This window comes from Panthera pardus, unplaced genomic scaffold (genome assembly GCF_024362965.1).
Source record: "Panthera pardus isolate Hobbes unplaced genomic scaffold, ASM2436296v1 HiC_scaffold_16, whole genome shotgun sequence".
Lineage (NCBI taxonomy): Eukaryota > Metazoa > Chordata > Mammalia > Carnivora > Felidae > Panthera > Panthera pardus.
In genome coordinates, this window is record NW_026526721.1 from 116,707,658 (window position 1) to 116,728,843 (window position 21,186).

The 21,186-nt window shown below is 38.2% G+C and overlaps 1 protein-coding gene across 11 annotated transcripts in view; it reads left to right on the forward strand.

Annotated features, from left to right (window-relative positions):
* PLSCR4 (phospholipid scramblase 4) overlaps positions 1-21,186 on the forward strand; it is a 135,095-nt gene that overhangs the window by 104,520 nt on the left and 9,389 nt on the right. For 5 of the 11 annotated variants that reach the window (XM_053903736.1, XM_053903737.1, XM_019438881.2 and 2 more), the window contains 4 exons: positions 6,609-6,801; positions 8,329-8,356; positions 9,442-9,552; positions 18,563-18,798. In XM_053903736.1, coding sequence (XP_053759711.1) covers positions 8,350-8,356; positions 9,442-9,552; positions 18,563-18,798 — 354 coding nt within the window. In that variant the 5' untranslated portion in view covers positions 6,609-6,801; positions 8,329-8,349. Of the gene's footprint in view, positions 1-6,263; positions 6,802-8,328; positions 8,357-8,847; positions 8,888-9,441; positions 9,553-18,562; positions 18,799-21,186 lie in introns of those variants that run through there. The other 6 variants (XM_053903738.1, XM_019438910.2, XM_019438902.2 and 3 more) reach the window with 3 other exon arrangements.

The window sequence follows — 21,186 nt, forward strand, 5'->3', positions numbered from 1 at the left end:
GTAAATAAAAGTTCCTTCCATACAGTACTTGAGTACCTGCTATTTTGTAATATTTTTGCATTAGTGATTATTTAAAATCTATAAGACACCATACCAGTTAAAATTTCTCTTTCAAAGGGTGCCTGTGTGGCTCAGTGGGTTAAGTATCGACTCTTGAGTTTGTCTCAGGTCATGATCTCAAGGTTGTGAGATCGAGCCACGTGTCAGGCTCCACCTGAGGGCAGAGCTGGCTTAAGATTCTCTCTCTCCCTCCCTCTCTCTCCCTCCCTCTCTCTCCCTCCTCTCTCTCTCTCTCTCTCTCTCTCTCTCTCTCTCTCTCTCTCTGTCTCTCAAGAAATTCAGGAAACAAATTATTTTTAAAATTTATTGAATTAAGAATTATGTTTAATGGCATGGTAATACAAAATAAATTTTTCACTTACCAAATTGGTAAAATTTAAAGGAAAATGATATTTATTAACACTGAGATGGTCACTCACATGATTTGGGTTTAAACTGAAGGAGCCTTGCTAAAAAGAAGATAACTTGGCAAAATGTTTCCTAAGTTGTAAAAACATTGACCTGTAGAATACACATCCTTCTTAAATTATTTAATTATAAGGGAATTATAAGGGAATAGTCAGAAGTTTGTGCCAATATTTATGCAAATGGAAATCATGTAGCATTAGTCATAATACCAGAAAAGTGTGAACAATAAAAATCGAATAGTTTGAATAAGTTAAGGTAGTTTGTTGGTACCTTCTACTTAACCACATATTTATTCACAGTATTTCTAATAATATTTATTATAAAACCCCTCCCATGCACACACACAGAAACAAAGACATACATGCATGCATACACACACAAGACGTTCACCCACATTTTAAGAATAGTTATTTTTGGAAGGTTGCCTTAAGAGTTCTGTTCATTTCTTTATACTTACTGATGTTTTACAAATGATGATGTTTTATTTTTGTAATCAGAAATATATATATATATATATATATATATATATATATATATATATATATATGCTTCTATTTGTAATAGTTTAGCAACTTTTCAAAAACTCTTTTAAGTATAGGTCCGTTCTGAAACTAACCACCCAGAGTTAACACAGACTGCATGAATATAAAGGTACAATACCCAATAAAACTGCCACCCCATAAGATACCCGTTAGTTCAGATATCCCCAGGTCACCCACACTTCTGAACAACTGGCTACAAATTTAGGGGTTCTCAGCACCTCAGGTTTGATCATTCACTATAATGACTCACAGAATTCTAAGTGTTACATTTACAATGTGGGTTTTATTATGAAGCGTAAAAATCAAGACCAGTCAAATGAAGAGACACATAGGGTGAGATCTTTTAGGGTTTCAAATTGAAATTTTCATGCCTCTTTCTTGTGGAGTCAGAATGCGTCCCCTCCCAACATACAGTTGTGTTTACCAACCAGAAGCTTGCTCAAGCCTCGATGGCTAGAGTTTTTATTGGGGTTTCATTACATAGCCATGGTTACTTGAATCATTGGCAAGTGATTGAACTAAATCTAGAGCCCCGTCCATCTCCCCAGAGGTCATGAGATCAATAAAATACCACCCTCTTAATCACATGGTGATCTTTCTGGTATGATCAGTCCCCATTCAGTGACATCTCCTTAGCATAATCCTAAGTGTGATCCAAGGGCCTACCATGATTAATAAAGATATTTCCTAGGGTGCCTGGATGGCTCAGCCTGTTAGGCGTCAGACTTTGGCTCAGGTCATGATCGCAGTTCCGTGAGTTTGAGCCCCGCATCGGGCTCTGTGCTGACAGTTAAGACCCCGGATCCTGCTTCGGATTCTGTGTCTCCCTTTCTCTGCCCCTCCCCTGCTGGCACTCTGTCTCTCTATTGCAAAAGTAAATAAACATTAAAAAAAAAAAAAAAAAAAAAGACACTCCTATCACGCAGGAGATCCCAAGGGTTTGGAAGTTTCTCCCAGATCCTGGGTCAAAAGCCAGACAAAATCTTTCATATATATCACTAAGTTATATGTAACAACCGAAAGTGAGTAGTCATCACTTCCTGTGGAAATGGAAAAAAAATGGTTAATACATGAGAGATTAATCAAAGCCTAATAGATATTTCTCTTTAAAGCAAACCATATATACATTCCTAGGATTATTAGCATATTATTTTATATCTACCCAACATGGATTATTGTGAAATAAGAGGTTTACAAAGTATGAATGTTTGAAAAAAACCCCAAAAACCAACATTTACATTTCTTAAGTTTTATCAAGACTTTCAAATAAATCAAATGTAATATTACTTCTAACCATGTACACATATATTATCTCAAATATATACCATGAAGTATTACACTAATATAGACATAAAATACTCAGTTTTTCATAATGCAGGATAATTAAAAAAAATAACTTCAATACTTATATCTTGGAACTGTAATGAATATTGTAATTTTTAGAAGATGTCTTTAACATAACTTTGTCTTCTATTTTTAAAGTCAATTACTGGACAAATCCATTTATCTGAATAATATAATTAATGTCACTACCTTACTAAAAGGTAAAAGCAAATCCTGTGGAACATGTAAGATGTACTCTAACTCATTTGTCTTTCATTTAGCTACAAATAGAAAAAGCCCTCTAGCAATGCCTCCATTTTCTCCTAGTCCTTTCCAATTTGAAACTCATTACAGTGCTCGTAAAATCATGTCTGCTAGAACCATACTCACTGGTGGCAGAAGATGGGGAGTTATTGGTGTCAGCTTGAAACCCAGTATAAAGTCTTCACCAGGGATGCTTAGTAATGCATATTAAGTGGCTGAATGGCAGACAGCTCTTTTTTTATACTACATTTGAATGCTGAAACTTATTCTTGGTCTCTTCACCAGCTGGTTTATTTTACCTAGTGAAATTATAGTAATAATGCATGTTTGTTGAGGATTTGCTATGTACCAGGCACTGTTTTAAGTGCTATCTGAGTGTACCATTTCATTCTTGGAGGTGGATCCAACTGCCATGCTGCCCATGACACAACAGATAACCCAACAGCAGAGTAGTCATTCAAAGTCACGTAGCCGTTAGGGATACCTGGGATCTGTCTCTATTTGAACCACTGTTCATACTATGTGAAGTGTGCTGGTGTGCACCAGTCTCTCCTTCAAGTATTCCTACCTTGAATACAAAGGATGTCATCTAGAAGTTCCATGTTAAACCCAAATGGACAATTGTGGTAGATGGACTACGACTTTGCAGGAACCAGCTGTTTTTCCTGCCCTTCCAGGAAGAAACAGAGGAATTGTACAGACAGTGACCTCCTGCTTTGCGTTTCTCTCCTCTCACGGTTGAAGGCACTGGAAACGGGCAGAGCCCGAGGTCTTAGTCTGCATTAGCAAATTTCCAAGACTTCTGCCTAGAAAATTGCAAGATTATCACATGTCCAGAGGCTCCCTTGCCAAGATGCCAGGACAGATTCCAGTAAACATTCAACTGTAAAAAGCTGACCATTATTCTCATTATTCTCAGTTTTATGATTGAAGTTTCAAATAACCATGTTATGGCTCCGGAGCTTGTGGTTTCATTGAGCTTTCCTAGTATGTCACTGTTAACAAAGGTGGAACTGACGAGCAAGATACAGCACAGCTGCAGTGTTCTACACAGCAAGAGGAACCCATGTAAATGCTCTCTTGCTGTAGGATTCCATTTACGCTATCAGGTTTGCTGCCTTGCAAAACAGCAAACCACCTCGTCCTATCCAGCCCACGTCTCCTTTCCCTCTTTATTACGTGCCAGTTGGCTTAGATTCCCCCGTATGCAGCCTAAGCCCTGAAAATGCAAAAGACCTTTGGAATTCATAACTCTTGGGGCCACGTCACGCTGACTTGTTATGGAGACACAGTTCAGTTTTTTAATCTGAATTCCATCTGATGTAAAGCCAAAACTCAGCCTCCTGTCAACCTATGGCACTTTTTGTCCTTGCTCGGTGATTGGGAAATCTGAAAACAATCCATTGAATGTTAAGGGAGGATTAAGTTACACATTCATGCTCGTACCAACTGGAAATTATCCTGCCTTATGTAACATTCTGGATAAAGCCATATAGTAAAATTTTATAACAGCGGGAAGAGAATTTGGGGTGAAAAAGGAAAAGAAATGAGCATCTCAAAGGAGAGGAGAGGTAAACGAATTCTGTGAACACCTGCAGCTTGTGAGGTAGTATGTACCTACATTTGATTTTGATGTTTGTTGCTTTGTAAAAGATTTTAATAAATTTTTTAAAATTTAAAGATTGGTATTTTTTTTTCAAGTTGCTACTCAATCACTTAAATCAGATTTGAATTCTAAGTTCTGCCTGGCATGGTTGAGAGCTATTATTTTTCTTTGCGCAAGATCAGCCTCAAACAAGCCTGAACACAAGGATCCCTTGGGGCTGTATTAAAAGTACAGATTTCCCGACCTGGACCCCAGAGGTACTGCTTCATGTTTGGGGTCCAGAATTCTGTGTTTCTTCTTTCAAGTTTTTATCTTGAACATAAAAAATATTCAAATCTCTATCTTGACTTAAATTCAGCAGTTGTTAAAACTTTCTGCTTTTGCATTCTACCGTTTGCCACTATAGATAGTTTGGATGGATGGTTGGATGGATAATTTACTCCTTTTCATTAAGGCACTTAATCTGTTCTAATTTGTCTCCATCACTGTTTCTTCATGGTGTACAGTTCCCAGGATTAAGGTAGAAAGGAAAAGCATATGTTTAGTTAGAAGGTTATTCCCACATATAACTGTCAAATAGTTCTTTTTTATTGTGAAATCATGTCAGACACATGCCTATTTAAACAAATATGTACCTTCTAAAGACTAGTAAGAACCCATCACTCCTGTTTCCACCACCCTATTAGAACTAGATTAGGAGGAATATCAAGCCCCTGTAGGCCACTATTGAGCACTTGCCCCACACCGGATCTCCGTATGAAACCATTTTCCTGAATTTTGTGTATTCCTTAACATTTCCTTAAAGTTTCCCCCATATATGTATCAGAGAAAAAATATTGTGTTTCATTTTTCCACTGTTGAACATTCTTAAATGATATATATGTGTTCTCCAATGGCTTTTTTTTTTTTTTTTTTTGGTTAGTGTCGTAGTAGTGTTGAGATTCATCTCTCTTGATGTGTATGGCTATAGTTTGTTTTCACTACAGTAGGCTCTTGTATCATATGAATGTAGCAGAATTTATTTATTCAATGTGCCATTGATGGACATTAGGGATGTTTTGAATTTATTTTAATATGAACAGTGTTGTCAACATTTTTGTATATACCTTCTCTGTAAATGTATAAGAGTCACTTGAGGGTATATTCCTAGGAGTGTCCAGAATTTAAGATTCTAGAAAGGTGTGGTCATTTTCTAAATACCAGAAGTTACCATCACTGAAGGTATAGGATCCATTCCGTGTCCTCCTTGGTTGGTCTGCAATTGGGTCTGGTTTTTTGATGTGCCCCAGAATACTTTTTTAGCCTTTAAGACACATAGGACTTTGTACAACTAGCTGAAGTTCCAGATGTGAGTGGAAATGGTACAAGGTTGATGGTATTTGACCCATGCTTGGCAAGACAGTCACGTGAGCTGGAAATCTACACACTGGCTTATGCCATGGTGGTATTCAGTGAGTCGACTCAGTATCCATATTGACTACTGTCTTATATGGTGATTTGATGTTTCTTCGACATACCTACTCTGCATTGATAACTTGCTACTCAGTTCGAACTACACAAATGACCACATTTTGTGATCTAATGAATAGGTCGAAACGTTGGAATGAAAATCCAAAAGAAACTTTGAATTAAGAAGTACTTGATTTTAGCAGGGTTGACCATTTATGTATGAGCGAGATAATATGATTAAAAATAATATATGGAAAGTGTTCAACCTGTTGTCTGACATTAGATAAGCATTCAGTAAATAATAGCCTTTGTTGATGTTCTCCTTGTTAATTGTTACCATCCAGAACTCAAAAATCTTAAAATTCCTTTCCCTGATAATAACTTTTTTTTTTTATTATCTTGAATGAATTCCTGAAATCTCTCCCCACCCCTTGTTTCAAATCCTATCTCAACTTCTGGTTTATTTCTCTTGAGTTACTCTCATAATGTTTACATATATCTACTGTTTATTTAAATGAAATAAACTTATTTTGGTCTCTTAAAACATGCCTAGTTTGAACTTTAAAAAAAATTTTTTTTAATGTTTATTTATTTTTGAGACAGAGCATGAGCGGAGGAGGGGTAGAGAGAGGGAGACACAGAATCTGAAGCAGGCTCTAGGCTCGGAGCTGTCAGCACAGAGCCCAACACGGGGCTGGAACTCACGAGCATGAGGTCATGACCTGAGCTGAAGTCGGACGCTCAACTGACTGAGCCACCCAGGCGCCCCTGAACTTTTGATTCCTACCCTCCCCAGCCCCCGCCATTTCCCCTACCATCTTCCTCTCTAGTTCAGTTAATGGCATTGTCATCAACTCGGGTACCCTGGCCTGAACACTGACACCCAATCTTGACTCCTCTTAGTGCATCAGAAACTCCTGCAGGTTCTGCTTCTGACCACATTTCACCCTCTCCAGTGTTACCTGCCTGTCTAAGCCAGCATCGGGCTCACCTGGATTACTGCTGCCATCCCGTCTTCACTGCGTACTTCCACTGTTGCCCCCTCAAGATAAAGTATAATCAGATCTCATCACTCCACTGATGAAAGTCCTCTGAAGATTTCCCAGCTGCAGTTACAGCAAATTGCAAATGTTTTGCCTCAGCCTTCAGGTGTGATCAGGCTTGTCTCCATCTCTTCCCTCCGTTCTCCTCATTCCTTGTGTCCCAGTCATACCTGACCTCTTTGTCACCCTTGAGTATTCTGAACTCAGTGCCACCTCAGGGCCTTTGCACATATTTCCTGTTGTCCTACAACTCTCTTCCTACATTTTTAGTGTAATGCCGCCTTTTGTAGTTCAAATAGCTCAAAGTTACCTCCTAGGACTGCCATCCATGTTTTTCCTGAACTGTTTACTTTGTTTCTTTATAACTGTACTACCTCAATTTAATCTGAAATATTTGTTAATGTGTTTTTAATCTCATGGCACTAAATTAGGATCTCCAGCATGATGGGCAACTGTTTGTCTGGTTTATTACTGTATTTTCAACATCTATAGTAGTGCCTACACAATAGGTGCCCAGTAAATATTTGTTGAATTAATACAAAACTTAGTGAAATGTAATTCACTTTACAAATGTAATTACAAATGTAATTGAATTTGTAATTGAAAAATACAAATGAATTACAAATGTAATTCAAATTACAAAATGTAATTTTTGTAGACAAAAATCACAAAATCAAGCATCCGGGTGGCTCAGTTGGTTAAGTATCTGATGATCTCATGGTTGTGAGACTGAGACTTGCATCAAGCTCCACATTGAGCATGAAGTCTGCTTGGGACTCTCTCTGCCCCTCCCTCGCTTGCTCACATGTGTGTGCTCTCTCAAATGAAATAAATAAACTTAAAAAAACCCCACAAAACCTGTTACTTGTATTACTAAGTAATAATGTATATATAAGTTGGTGTAAATATATTAGAGCTTTAAAACATTTTATTTTTAGTACTCATTAGAACTCTTCAAAAATGTCAGCCAGGTATATAGGTCTTTTGTGAACACGTTATTATGATTTATCTCAAATGGAAATTATGTGACTATCTAAAACTAAATTTAAATTTACTATCTGTATCTAAATTTAAACTTATGTATTTGACATGTTTTTAGGTCTCACTCCACTAGAATATAAGCTTCAGGAGTGCCCATCTGGTTTGCCGCTATACTTTCTTTATTTTCCTCTATTTTAATTCCAGTATAGTTCACATACAGTGTTATATTAGTTTCATACTGCTATATTTTCAACATCCATAATAGTGCCTGATACGTAATAGGTGCTCAGTAAGTATTTGTTGAATTGATGAAGGAATGAATGAAAGGTAACTGACAGCTAAAAAAATTACAGATCTTTACATGTATCACTATGTCATAATAGTAACCATACATATATCTTAAAGTATTAAAATGTTTTATTTTGGGGGTGCCTGGGTTGGCTCAGTCGGTTAAACGTACAACTTTGGCTCAGGTCTTGATCTCATAGTTCGTGAGTTCGAGCCCCACTTCGGGCTCTCTGCTGTCAGCACCGAGCCTGCTTCAGAGCCTGCTTCAGATCCTCTGTCCCCTTCTCTCTGCCTCTCCCCTGCTCATTCTCTCTCTCTCTCTCTCTCAAAATAAATAAACTTAAAAAAATGTTTTATTTTTCAGGACTAATTGGAATTCTTCAAAATGTCAGGTAAATTTTTATGAATAAATTTTAATACGCTTTATTTTCAAATGTGAATTGTGTGATTTTTTTCCTAAAAAATTGGAGTTTATTTCCTTTTGAGGTTTATTTATTTACTTATTTTTAGCATTTGGAGAAAACATGTATATGTTCATTTATACATGTGAACATTTCTATCTACCTTTGGCAGAAAAGGATTAAAAGGGAGTTGTGTGGGCACGTATGTACTGAAAGATCTCTCAAATATGTGGGGAAAATAAAGTAAAGGAAACAAAAGTAAGAAAGTAAGTCTGCAAAGAGGAGTATAATCTTAATTAACCTGTGATGACAGTCTGCCTGCATAGAGGAGGGCTCAAAAGCAGGCCTGCATTTCCCAGCAATGCAGGAGATGACAGAAGGCAAGAAACACCACATTTATGGGACTTGGGCTTTTCTTGCAATAAAAGTGAGTTAGTGAAGAGATTCAGAATTTTTCCTTGTAGGGAATACAAGGAGACATTTCTCTGATTGCAACAAGAGGACAAGATAGCGTCATGGAAAGTGAGTTCAGTTCCTCCCTTGCAGTATTTATAGCAAGCAAGGTTGCTTTTACTGGAGAGGTAGATTAAACCACCTCTAAATGTGTTGTGTGTGGTACCACTGCATTGTAAGCCATTACGTATTTATCATGTTATGTTTTGAATTTATTTAAACACAGTCATTTTCCAAAAGAGGTTAGGGAAAAAATAAGATTCACTCTATATATGACTGTGTTATCCATAACATACAGTGGGGAAAACAGTTTTTGCAAATGTGCAAGGAGTTCAAGTAGGTAGGAATCAGCATGAAGTCAGCCAGACCACTAACGTAAAAGTGTGTCGCTTTGATCATAGCACAATGTGAATAATCGCTTAGTTTTTTTTTTAAATCTATGGTCAGCCTGAAAATTCATCAATACATATTAAGAGGTTAAAAGCTAACATACATAAAGAGTCGTGTCTTTAAAATATAGTAGTGTGTTTCATAGTTAGATTCATGGATAAGAAAAAATGAATATATTCTGTTACTACATTATCACTTCCATTGTAAATCATGTCCCCTCTCCCTTTCCCAAGGTGTGATCCCCACAGCCCCTGAACAACCTGCAGATGAGAAGGACAATCAGATAAAGTCTCCTGATCGAAGGCCTGATGCACCTCCTGACTACAATTCCCATTTTGTACCAGGTGGGTTAAATATTCAGAAAGGTTCTTTTCACCTCTCCAGAAAACGATAATAGTTAAGATTGCTTTTAAGAGTAATTAATTGAGTGATTCAGTAAATAAGTATTGAAAGCTTCCAGGGTGCCAAGTAGTTTACCAGATGTCAATTAGAATATATTTGTAGGCTGCTGAGGAAGGAGGTTGTACAAATCCTGATGGCGTTCTCTTTGCTCTGTTATGAAAACATGAAGAAGATGTTGTAGGGCCAAGATGACAGTAACTGGCTCTAACAAGGATTTGAGGGAAGACCTAACTGAGGAAGTCAAATTTTTCTGGCTTGCTGAGGAGTTTCTCACTCAAAGAAAAGGAGGAAGGAACCATGCCTGGCAGAAAGAATTATCTGTACATGGCTAACAGGCACATGAAAAAATGCTCCACATCACTCATCATCAGGGAAATACAAATCAAAACCACAAGGTGATACCACCTCACACCTATCAGAATGGCTAACACGAACAACTCAGGCAATTATAGATGTTGGCGAGGATGTGGAGAAAGGGGATCTCTTTTGCACTGCTGGTGGGAATGCAGACTGGTGCAGCCACTCTGGAAAACAGTATGGAGGTTCCTCAAAAAGGTAAAAATAGAACGACCCAGCAATTGCACTACTAGGTATATATCCCAGGGATACAGCTGTGCTGTTTCGAAGGGACACATGCACCCCCATGTTTATAGCAGCACTATCAACAATAGCCCAAGTATGGAAAGAGCCCAAATGTCCATTGATGGATGAATGGATAAAGAAGATGTGATGTATATATAAAATGGAGTATTACTCGGCAATCAAAAAGAATTAAATCTTGCCATTGGCAACTATGTGGATGGAACTGGAGGGTGTTATGCTAAGTGAAATAAGTCAGAGGAAAACAAATATATGACTTCACTCATACAAGGACTTTAAGATACAAAACAGATGAACATAAGGGAAGGGAAGCAAAAATAATATAAAAACAGGGCGGGGGACAAAAACATAAGAGACTCTTAAATACAGAGAACAAACAGGGTTGCTGGAGGGGCTATGGGGGGGTGGGCTAAATGGGCAAGGGGCATTAAGGAAGACACTTGTTGGGATGAGCACTGGGTGTTATACATAGGGGATGAATCACTAGAATCTACTCCTGAAAACATTATTGTATTATATGCTAACTAAGCTAAGTAACTTGGATGTAAATTAAAAAAAAAAAAAAAGTACTATCTGTACAAAAGCATGAGGTTATGAAGGTCCGGTATGAGACATGCATGGGACAAATGCAAGAGAAATGGAGGTGAATGGCCTTGGGTGCTGACTAAGGAGTTACACTAATATCTTTAGAAGTCTGAATTTACTTGTTGGTGACTCAATGAAATGGATGCTCATGATGTTAGTAGAAGTTTGAGTTATTATAGTCTTTTTAGAAAGTGGGGCACCTGGGTAGCTCATTTGGTTAAGCATCAAACTAACTGGTTTCAGCTCAGGTCTTGGTCTCATGGTTTGTGAGTTCAAGCCGTGCACCAGGCTCTGTGCTAACAGCATGGGGCCTGCTTGGGATTCTCTCTCTCTGCCCCTCCCCTGCTTGCACTCTGTCTGTCTCAAAAATAAATAAACTTTAAAAAAGAAAGAAAGTAATTGGGCAATGTGTAAAATTTTTAAAATTAGAAATACACTTACTTTTGAAGTAAGGAAGGAAATAGGATTCTACATAAATACATTTTAATGACTTAGAAAGTGATGAAGTGTAGCAATATTTCTTTTTTTAAATTTTTTTAAATCTTTATTTTTGAGAAAGAGAGAGAAGGGGAGAGGCAGAGAGAGAGGGAGACACAGAATCTGAAGCAGGCTCTAGGCTCTGAGCTGTCAGCAGGGAGCCCGATGTGGGGTTCGAACTCACAGACTGTGAGATCATGACCTGAGATGAAGTAGGACCCTTAACCGACAGAGCCACCCAGGCACCCTGCAATATTTAAATATATATTTAAGTGTATATTTAGAGGTGGAAACCATTGAGTTAGTCTGTGAGAGAGGAGAAGAAACTTCAGTACCCACAGGATCATGGTAAAAATGTTGTTTTGGCTCTAGACAAGATCCATGGAGCTCAGTTAACCTGTGTCCTTGAGGTGTTTTCTGAAAACAGCAGGGTTTCCTTTTCCCCTTTCCCTCATAAATATGCATGTTGTATAGATCTGGTCCAATATAACCCCTCATTACTAGCTCAACTCCTACTAAGTCCACAATGTTGAGAGTCCTAAATTATAATCATGCTATATCTGACCATTTCTCTACATTTACTTCAGTGACTGTCAACATGATCTACATAATCTGTCTTTGAGAGAGCTTGAGCAGGGGAGAGGCAGTCAGAGAGAGGGAGAGAGCAAATCCCAAGCAGGCTCTGCATTGTCAGCTCAGAGCCTGATGTGGGGCTGGAATCCACAAACTGTGATACCATGACTTGAGCTGAAACCAAAAGTCGGACGCTTAACCGACTGAGCCACCCAGGTATCCCTCTACCATTTTTAAGTAACATTGATTGTAACCATGTTCTGCTCATCTGGGAAAGTGTCTTTTCCTCTGTATCAAAAAAAAAATTAGCAAGAGAGTAGGATATGTCATTTAAATCAAATGACTAGATAAATTGAAAAACATTATCTAGTAGAGCATACAACTGAATTTTCAGTTATGAAATATAGTAACAAAAATTCATTGTGATCGCCACCTAGTGGCTGAATTATGTACTTATCTATGATGACAGATGCAAATTAGATCCCTGTAATTAACATGAAGGAACTTGAACTACTATAAAGTATTTGTCTTTAACGCCCTTAATTCCTTTGACTTTAAGCCTCCCTTAGCCCCCACCCATATCGGTCTCCTGTGGTCTGAACTTGCATTTCCACCTGCCTGTAGACCACTTCCCCTGGAAGGACCCCAGATCTCAAGCTAAGTGGTCTGCAATAAAGCTTGGGCATCTTGCTCCGGAACACATTCCCTCTATTCTTTCTCTCTTCTGGAGGCCACAGGGACCCATGTCAGAATGTGAGAATCTTTCCTCATATCCAGTCTGTTACTGAGATGGGACTGTCCCTTCAGTGTTACTTATTAGACTTCCTACATTGCCTTCTGTCAACCCTCCCACAGCAGGCACCTCCTGCCTAACCTAACCTCATCTACAAAGGGTCCAAGTGTAAGTCTGATCACTTCACTTTCTCTTTTATTGGCGTACGGTTTAGGTTCTTTGAACAGCGTATAGATCCTTCATAATCATCACTCCCTCCTTCCTTTCTAGCCTTGTCTGCTCAGTCTCCATACGTAACCTTGCCCCCCTGCAATTATGGGTTTCCCCTGTGCAGCTGTTCATTTCGCACCTACTCCCCCGCATAAAACCTTTGCCCGTTGTGGAGGTGCCGGCTGGGTCTAACCTGTCAGCACTAGACCCACAGGGTACCTCCTCTGCCTAGGTACCCTGCACTGCTCCTCTCTAATCTCTTCGCACACCGTGAATCCACGTCTGATCGCACAAGTTACTTGCTTCATGATAACCATTCACTTTTTATTTTTTAATCTGTGTATTTAACGCAGAACTGAACGTCCTTGAAGACAGATGTGTCTTTCTACCTCATTCTGTCTCTAGCAGCAGGCACAGCAGCACGTCCTTGAAATGGGCTTGTGGGATGTTTCCCAAATAAAGGAATGCTTGATTTATTTCATAGCCTTGTTCTCAGTGAGTATTGAAGAAATAGTTCTACAATTCATGATGCTCATGAGTGGGGTTTTTGTGAGTAACCAAAATGTCCCAGACTTCATGAGCTTCAAAAGCCACTCTCCCCTTTAATGCCCAGCTCACCAGAATCTGACCCTCTGTCCAATTTGCCTTGCTCAAAAAGTGTCATCTTTCTTTATTTCTCATCCCAAACAACTTCTGGAAGTTTGGGGGAGTGTCCCTTCCTGGTAGTGTTTGGTCTCGTCAGCATTGGCGGACCCCAGACCACTGCTTTGCCTCTATGCTGGTCACCTCTTACTCTTTCTGAAGCCAGCTTTCTGCTAGCTAAGCAGTTTTTTCCTGTACCATGACATCCCACAGGAGGGGTGTGTGTGTGTGTGTGTGTGTGTGTGTGTACAAAACTTAAGGCCTAAAAAAAAACAGCCGCCAGCTAGAGTTGCTCTTCCAGTCTATAGTGCCAAGGCCATCCATAGAGTCCTGTTTTGGGTGTTCCTAGCCTCTACCTAGCCTTTGATCTAAAGGGAGTATTTTAATTAAGGGGCATCTGCAGTCAGAATGCTTGAGTTTTAATTCTGACTCTGTCACATATTGACACCATTGATTCTTTAGGAAGTTACTTAACCTCCTTATTCCTCAATTTCTTGCTCTGTAAATTCAGGATCATAATAGTCCCTACCATAGAAGGGTGATGTCAAGTAGTTAGAACAGTGCCTGGAACATAATAAAGCTCAGTAAGTATTAACTATTCTCCCTCTTATAAAAATAGTAAACATAGTTTCCTCTAACAGGAGTTCCTTCCTAGGGTGCATGGTGTTCAGTACCTGGTTCTCTGGGCTCTCTGAGAGAGAGTACTCTTCACCTTAACCTGCTCTTTCAAATCTTTTAATTCTGTAAGAGTGACCTTTTCAAAGAACAGCTACTAAGGGACTGTTTCCATTTTTCAGGAAATATCAGTCCCTGCCCTACACAGCTGTGTGGCATTGCTTTTTGATAACAAAAAGATACCGATTCCCCAGTCTGTAGACCCACAGTGCCCAACGCCTGGGTTACTTTGGGAAATAGGACGCCATCAGTGGGGCTTCAACATCACAGTCCAAGCTTAACTATCTTCGTCTTGCTCCCTTTAGCATACTTACTTAGACATGAGGTGAATCCTGCCTTCTAACACTCCTTGCTGTCTTTTGTACCAACATGTAGTAATTTTTGAGCACATGTATAAGAAAACACAGATACATGCATATATGCACATTATAAGCAGTAATTTAATAAATAGCAATTTTCAGAGAGACACTTAGTTTAACCTATATTTAGATAAGATTTGTTTTTTGCCTTTGAGGAGAGTATCCACAAAACTATTTCCAACCATGGTGAAAACAAACTTCTATGCATCGTAGTTTTGTAACGTTGTCCCCATCTTTTCCATTCTAGAATAGAACCTTTTCTTTCTTTACATTGGTTAAACAAAAGGGTCTTTAAATCACTGGCTTTCGAACATTCTTTTTTTTAAATTTCTTTTCTTTCTTTTTAAAGTAATGTCTACACCCAATGTGGGGCTCAAACTCACAACCCCAAGATCAAGAGTCCTATGCTGTACTGACTGAATCATCCAAGTGCCCCCTCAAGCATTCTGGATGACAACCTACTATGACCCACAGTAAATATATATAAATGTATATATAAATATATAAATATATATATATAAATAAGTATACACACACGTATATGTATATATGTAACAATATTTATATAATATTTATTATATATATGCTATATGTAACATTTCACCAAGCAGCACTCAGTTCAGTGAGTATACAGCATACAGGCAATACAGTTTGATTTTTTTCTATTTTACTTTATTCTAATGTAGTAAATCTTATTTTAAAAATTGCAATTGTGAATCATTAAATTGATTTTACAGCCCACTAATGTACGTACAGATTGTAAAATGCTGTATTAAAACAATGTTTCTCAGTTGTTAAGAATTAATGAAATAGCTATACCTACATAAGAGAAAATATACCTTAAGGCAATAATTGTTAATAGAGTTTAAGAACATCTTATAACAGAAGTGTCAGTCCATCAGGAAGACATAACGAGTGTATACATCTAAAAACAGAACTCCAGAATATATGAAGCAAAAATTGATATAATTAAATGGCAAAATAGACAATTCAATAAATACCAGTTGGAGACTGCAGTACCCCACTTACAGTCATGGATAGAACAACTAAGCAGCAGATGAAAGAGGAACTAGAGGCTGTACACAATATTATAAAGCGAACTAAACATAGACATATATACAACTGTCTACCCAACAGCAATAGAATATACATTCTTCTCAAGTGCACATAGGACATTCTCTAGGCTAGAGCTACTGATTAAGCCATAAAACAATCCCAATAAATTTAAAACAACTGAAATCATATAGATTTCACAATGGACTAAAGTTAGTAATCAATAAAAATAGAAGGAAATTTGGGAAATCTGAGGAAATTGACACACCCTTAAATGACCAAGGACAAAAAAAAAAAAAAAAAAAAAAATCACAGGAGAAATTGGAAGATACTTTGAGATAAATGAAACCACAGTATACCAAAGCTTATGGGATATAACTAAAACAGCTTAGAAATTTGTAGCTATCAACATCTACATTAAAAAGGAGGAGGGGCACCTAGGTGGCTCACTTGGTTGAGCGTTTGACTTTGGCTCAGGTCATGATCTCACAGTTCGTGAGTTCCAGCCCTGCATCGGGCTCTGTGCTGACAGCTCAGAGCCTGGATCCTGCTTCAGATTCTATGTCTTCCTCTCTCTCTGCCTCTCACCCACTCATACTTTATCTCTTTCTCTTTCAAAAATAAATAAACATTAGAAAACTTTTTTTTAAAAAAAGATCTCAAATCACCAACCCAACTTTCCACCTTAGAAAGAAGCCAAACCTTAAGTAGGAGGTAATAATAGAATTTAAAGTAGAGGTAAATAAAATAGTGAAAAAGAAAAGCAGTGGGCCACATGGACACAACCAAAAGTTGGATCTTTGAAAATATCAACAAATAGAAATCTTAAGCCAGACTGACCAAGAAAAAACATAGATTCAAAATATTAAAATCAAGAATGAAAATGGAGACATTACTAAAAAGCTTACAAAAATGTAAATGTATTGTAAAGAATACTATGAACAATCGTATACCAACAAACTAGAAAACCTGAAGAAATAGATTCCTAGAAATATACGAACAACTGAAAGTGGCTCCAAGAAGAATAGAAAACCTGAATGGAGCTATATAGCAAGTAAAGAGATTGAATTAGTCATTTAAAAATTTCTGATAGGGGCGCCTGGGTGGCTCTGTCAGTTAAGCAACAGACTCTTGATCACAGCTCAGGTCATGATTTTACTGTTCATGAGTTCAAGCCCCACATAGGGTTCTCTGCTGACAGTGTGGAGCCTGCTTGGGACTCTCTTTCTCTCTCCTGTTCTCTGTGCCCCTCCTCCCCCTTGCACATGTGCACGCACGTACACCCTCTCTCTCTCAAAATAAATATTTAAAAAAAAATTCTGACAAAGCCTAGGCCTGGACAGCTTCGTTAGTGAATTCTACCAAATGCTTAATGAAGATTTTAATACCAGTCCTTTACAAGAAACAGAACAGTGAACACTTCCCAATTCATTCTGTGAGGCCAGTATTGCCCTATTAGCAAAATCAGAAGAAGAGTATAGAAAACCATAGACTAATATTCCTTATAAATATAGATGTAAAAATGCTCCACAAAATACTAACAATGTAGTAACCAAATCTAACAATATGTGGTAGGAATTATTACCATGACCAAGTGCAGTTTATCCCAAATATGAGATAAAGTTGGTTTGTCATATGAAAATCATATGTATGTACCCATGTATGTACCATATTAATGGAATATTACTACAAAAATCATATGATCATATCGGTAGATAGAGAAAAAGCATTTGACAAAATTAAACATCCCACATGATAAAAAACACTCAACAAACTAGGGATAGGAGGGAACTTCCTCAACCTAATAAAAGTCATCTATGAAAAACCCACAGCTTAACATCATGCTTAATAGCAAAAGCTGAAAGTGTTTCTCCTAAGAAAGGAGCAAGACGTCTCAAGAGCAAGACGATATCTCTTCATGCCACTTCTATTCAACATTGTATGGAGGTTTTAGCCAGGACAGTTTGGCAAGGAAAAGTAATAAAAGTCATGCACATTGGAAAGGAAGAAGCAAACCTATTTCTGTTTGCAGATGACATGATCTTATATATAGAAAATCTTAAGGAATACACACACACACGTACACACGCACACACAATTAGCACTAATAAATGAGTTCAGCAGTAGTATTAACCAGTGAATTTCCACTTTGGAAAACAGGGTGGCCGTTTCTTCCAAAAGTTAAGGCTAGTTTCTCACTCCTAGGTATATACTCAAGAATTGAAAACTTAGGTTCACACCAAAACTTGTACACTAATTTCACAGCAGCATTATTTACAAAAGCCAAAAAGTAGAAATGACCCAAATGTCCATTGGCTGATTAATGGATACGTAAAATGTGCTATGTCCACGCAACAGAATATTACTCGGCGATAAAAGGAATCAAGTACTAGTACATGCTACCACATGGTCACTTGAACCTTGAAAACATTATGGGAAGTGAAGGAGACCTGACACACAGGCTGTATGTTACATTATTTCATTTATATGACATGTCCAGATTAGGCAAATCTGTGGTGACAGTGGTTTCCGCGGGCTGGGGCAGAAGATAGGGAATGACTGCTAATGGGTATAGATTTTCTTTGTGGGGTGATGAAACTGTTCTGGAATGATCGAGCCATCATTAAAAGCACCCCTTTGAGTTACTATCTCAATGACCTTAAGAACATCAGTGTACAGTGCCAGTTATGTGCTAGGTCTTGGGCTAAGCCCACTATAACCTAATGAAGTAGGTATATTATTGATATCTCCAAAGGAGAAACCTAATACGGAGAGAGGCCAGCACATTACTTGGTGTTTCAGATCTTGTTTCTGTACCTTTGTGTAGCATAATTGTCTTCTAAGGTTTAAGAGGATTAAATGAGGTAATATGTGAAGCCCCTGAGTACATTGTTGGTACATGGTACACATTCAGAAAATGGATCATGTTTTATTCTTAAGTGGATGTTGTGGGATACCTGTCTTTGTTATGGAAAAGGTCATTCTAACTTCTGCTGTGTTACAGTGTTAATAGTGTATAACACTTCCATTTGTTTTTGGATACAGGACCCCCTGGACCAGCTGTCCCTGCACCTGCAGGCTACGCAGGAGGCTTGCCTATGGGATACAACAGTCCACAGCAGCCCGGTACCTTCTTCTCGTACCAGCCAGCTGGTGGTGCCCATCCTATCCAGTACCAGCCTGGCAAATACCATATGTCAAATCAGCCTGTTTCAGTAACATGGATGCCAGGGCCTCCTCCTATACCAAACTGTCCTCCTGGTCTGGAATACTTAACCCAGGTAGTCCTCACAAATCCAAATGATCTTCTTATGAAGTATGACCGGGGATCCGACAAGAAGAGATACAAAGCTAGATAGAGTAGATGAAAGTGACAGGTCAGTGATGACAGAGGTCCAGTTTGTGAGTCCATGGGAGTTGTACTCATTTCAGAAATATGAAGGGGAAATGAGGAATACAGGAATGTATTTGGTGGGATCGGCACGGTTTTCTGAAGGATGTATGTTGAATTTTAAGATTTGCAAGGTGTCCTGTTGAAGGCGGTTTCAAACACAGGACTAGAGGAAAAACTATCAAAGACGCCAATTCTCATTTGCATAGAAGTGAAGAGTTAACACCAGGAAAAACAACATCAAAGAGAACAGAACAGACCGTGAGTGAATCACTGGGGGTCTCTGCCCATCCTTTTTTCTCATTACCCATGATTTTCATTAGCCACTCCCTGCCACCTTCCAAACATAAAATGTAAGTCAAAAGAGGAGACCTACCAAGGGTTTTGCTTCAGGCCAAGTTCCAGAGAATCTCTTCCCACAACACAGTGAATTCTTATTTTCCACCTCTATGCACATTCTGGAGGCACCAGGGTATCCAGATCAGAAACTGGGGCAGTACGTCAAATCAGTGTTCCAAATGGTGTTTTTAAAACCACATGTCAGAAACTCAAAAATATTGCTTAGTGAAAATAAGATAAAGCTAGTATTGGAAATAACTTAGAACCTATTGAATCATGTTTGATTTTAGAAAAAGGAAGGGCTCCTGGCCGCTCAGTCTGTTAAGCATCTGACTCTTCATCTCAGCTTAGGTCATGGTCTCATGGTACATGGGTTCGAGCCCCACATCAGGTTCTGCACTGACAGTGCGGAACCTGCTTGGGATTCTCTCTCTCTCTGTCTCTCTCTGCCCTTCCCTCACTTGTGCACTCTCTCCCTCTCTCTCTGTCTCTCAAAAATAAATAAATAAACTTAAAAAAAAGACATATCATATGACTTCACTCATATGTGGAATTTAAGATACAAAAAAGATGAACATAAGGGAAGCAAAAATAATCCAAAAAGAGGGAGGGGAACAAAACAGAAGAGACTCTTAAACACAGAGAACAAACAGGGTTGCTGGAGGGGCTGTGGGTGGGAAGATGCGCTAAATGGGGAGGGGGCATTAAGGAAGACACTTGTTGGGATGAGAACTGGGTGTTATATGTAGGGGATGAATCCCTGGAATCTACTCCTGAAATCATGAATACACTATGTGCTAACTAACTTGGATGTAAATTAAAAATAAATAAGTAAATAAAGACATTTTGAAATACATTATAAGCAAGGGACTTGCCAGTTCAACACAAGTCTCCCCACATAGCCAACCAAATATTCCTTGGAGTTGATGTGTTTCTCTTTTCCATTTAAATATTGATAGGGACCTTCTGAATCCTGTGCATTGAGAACCATAGGTACAGTGTTATAGTGTTGATATTTCAAAGTCAAAACAGTTGGGATCACAAAAACAGATTTCACATGAGCCAAAAATTTTACTCAGTTTTTGTTTTGGCAAAATATTGACAAACTACAGCACCAGTCATTCAAGTACAGTGGTAGAGTAAACCCCTACGTTATTTCAGAAGCTTAAAAAATGCTTTATAGTTAATCACGTTTTAAAAGTTCTTTTCTTATACTAGATGATAAGTATAGAAATTGTCCTTAGAAATCCAAGATCTGGAGTCATTTCTCTTTTTTAAATGTATAACTTTAATTTTGTTCATCTAAATATTAAAAAACAGTTTCTTAATTTCTTCTATTCTGACAGAAGTTAACACATTTTATGAATTCTGTTTCTTCAGGTTTGTTTTGAATAAAATAAGTGAGAAAGGAAACAAAACAGGTTTAGAGACAGACCAACCTGGTTTTAAATTCTAGCTGTCGTTCCTCCTCACTCTGCAGCCTTCAATAACTTCTATAACCTGTTGGTGCTTGAATTTCATCATCAATAAAATGGGACTAGCAATACATACCTTATTGGGTTGTTAGGAGAATTTTTAAGAAGGAAAGCTTTATACTGTGCTTATTATTTTTGGCACACAGGGTCCATCCAACAGGTGGTAGCTGTGTGGATGTTATTAGTGGAAACACTTTTATGCAAACAGCCCTTCATTGCTTTATCATTTTCCTTATCCTATCCTTTTTGCAGTCTCCTGTGCAGATTCCATGAATCATTATCGGGACTCTCAATACTCTGGAGCATCCAAAGTAGCAGGATTATATTCTTTCTAGAGGGTCGGCGTGGCCAGTGACTCCACCAGTTTGTTAGAGAACTGCTCCTTAACAGCCATAGTGTCTTCTGGACAAACTTCTTTTATATTAACAGGCATTATTTCTTTAGAATATTGTACTCAGCAGTGG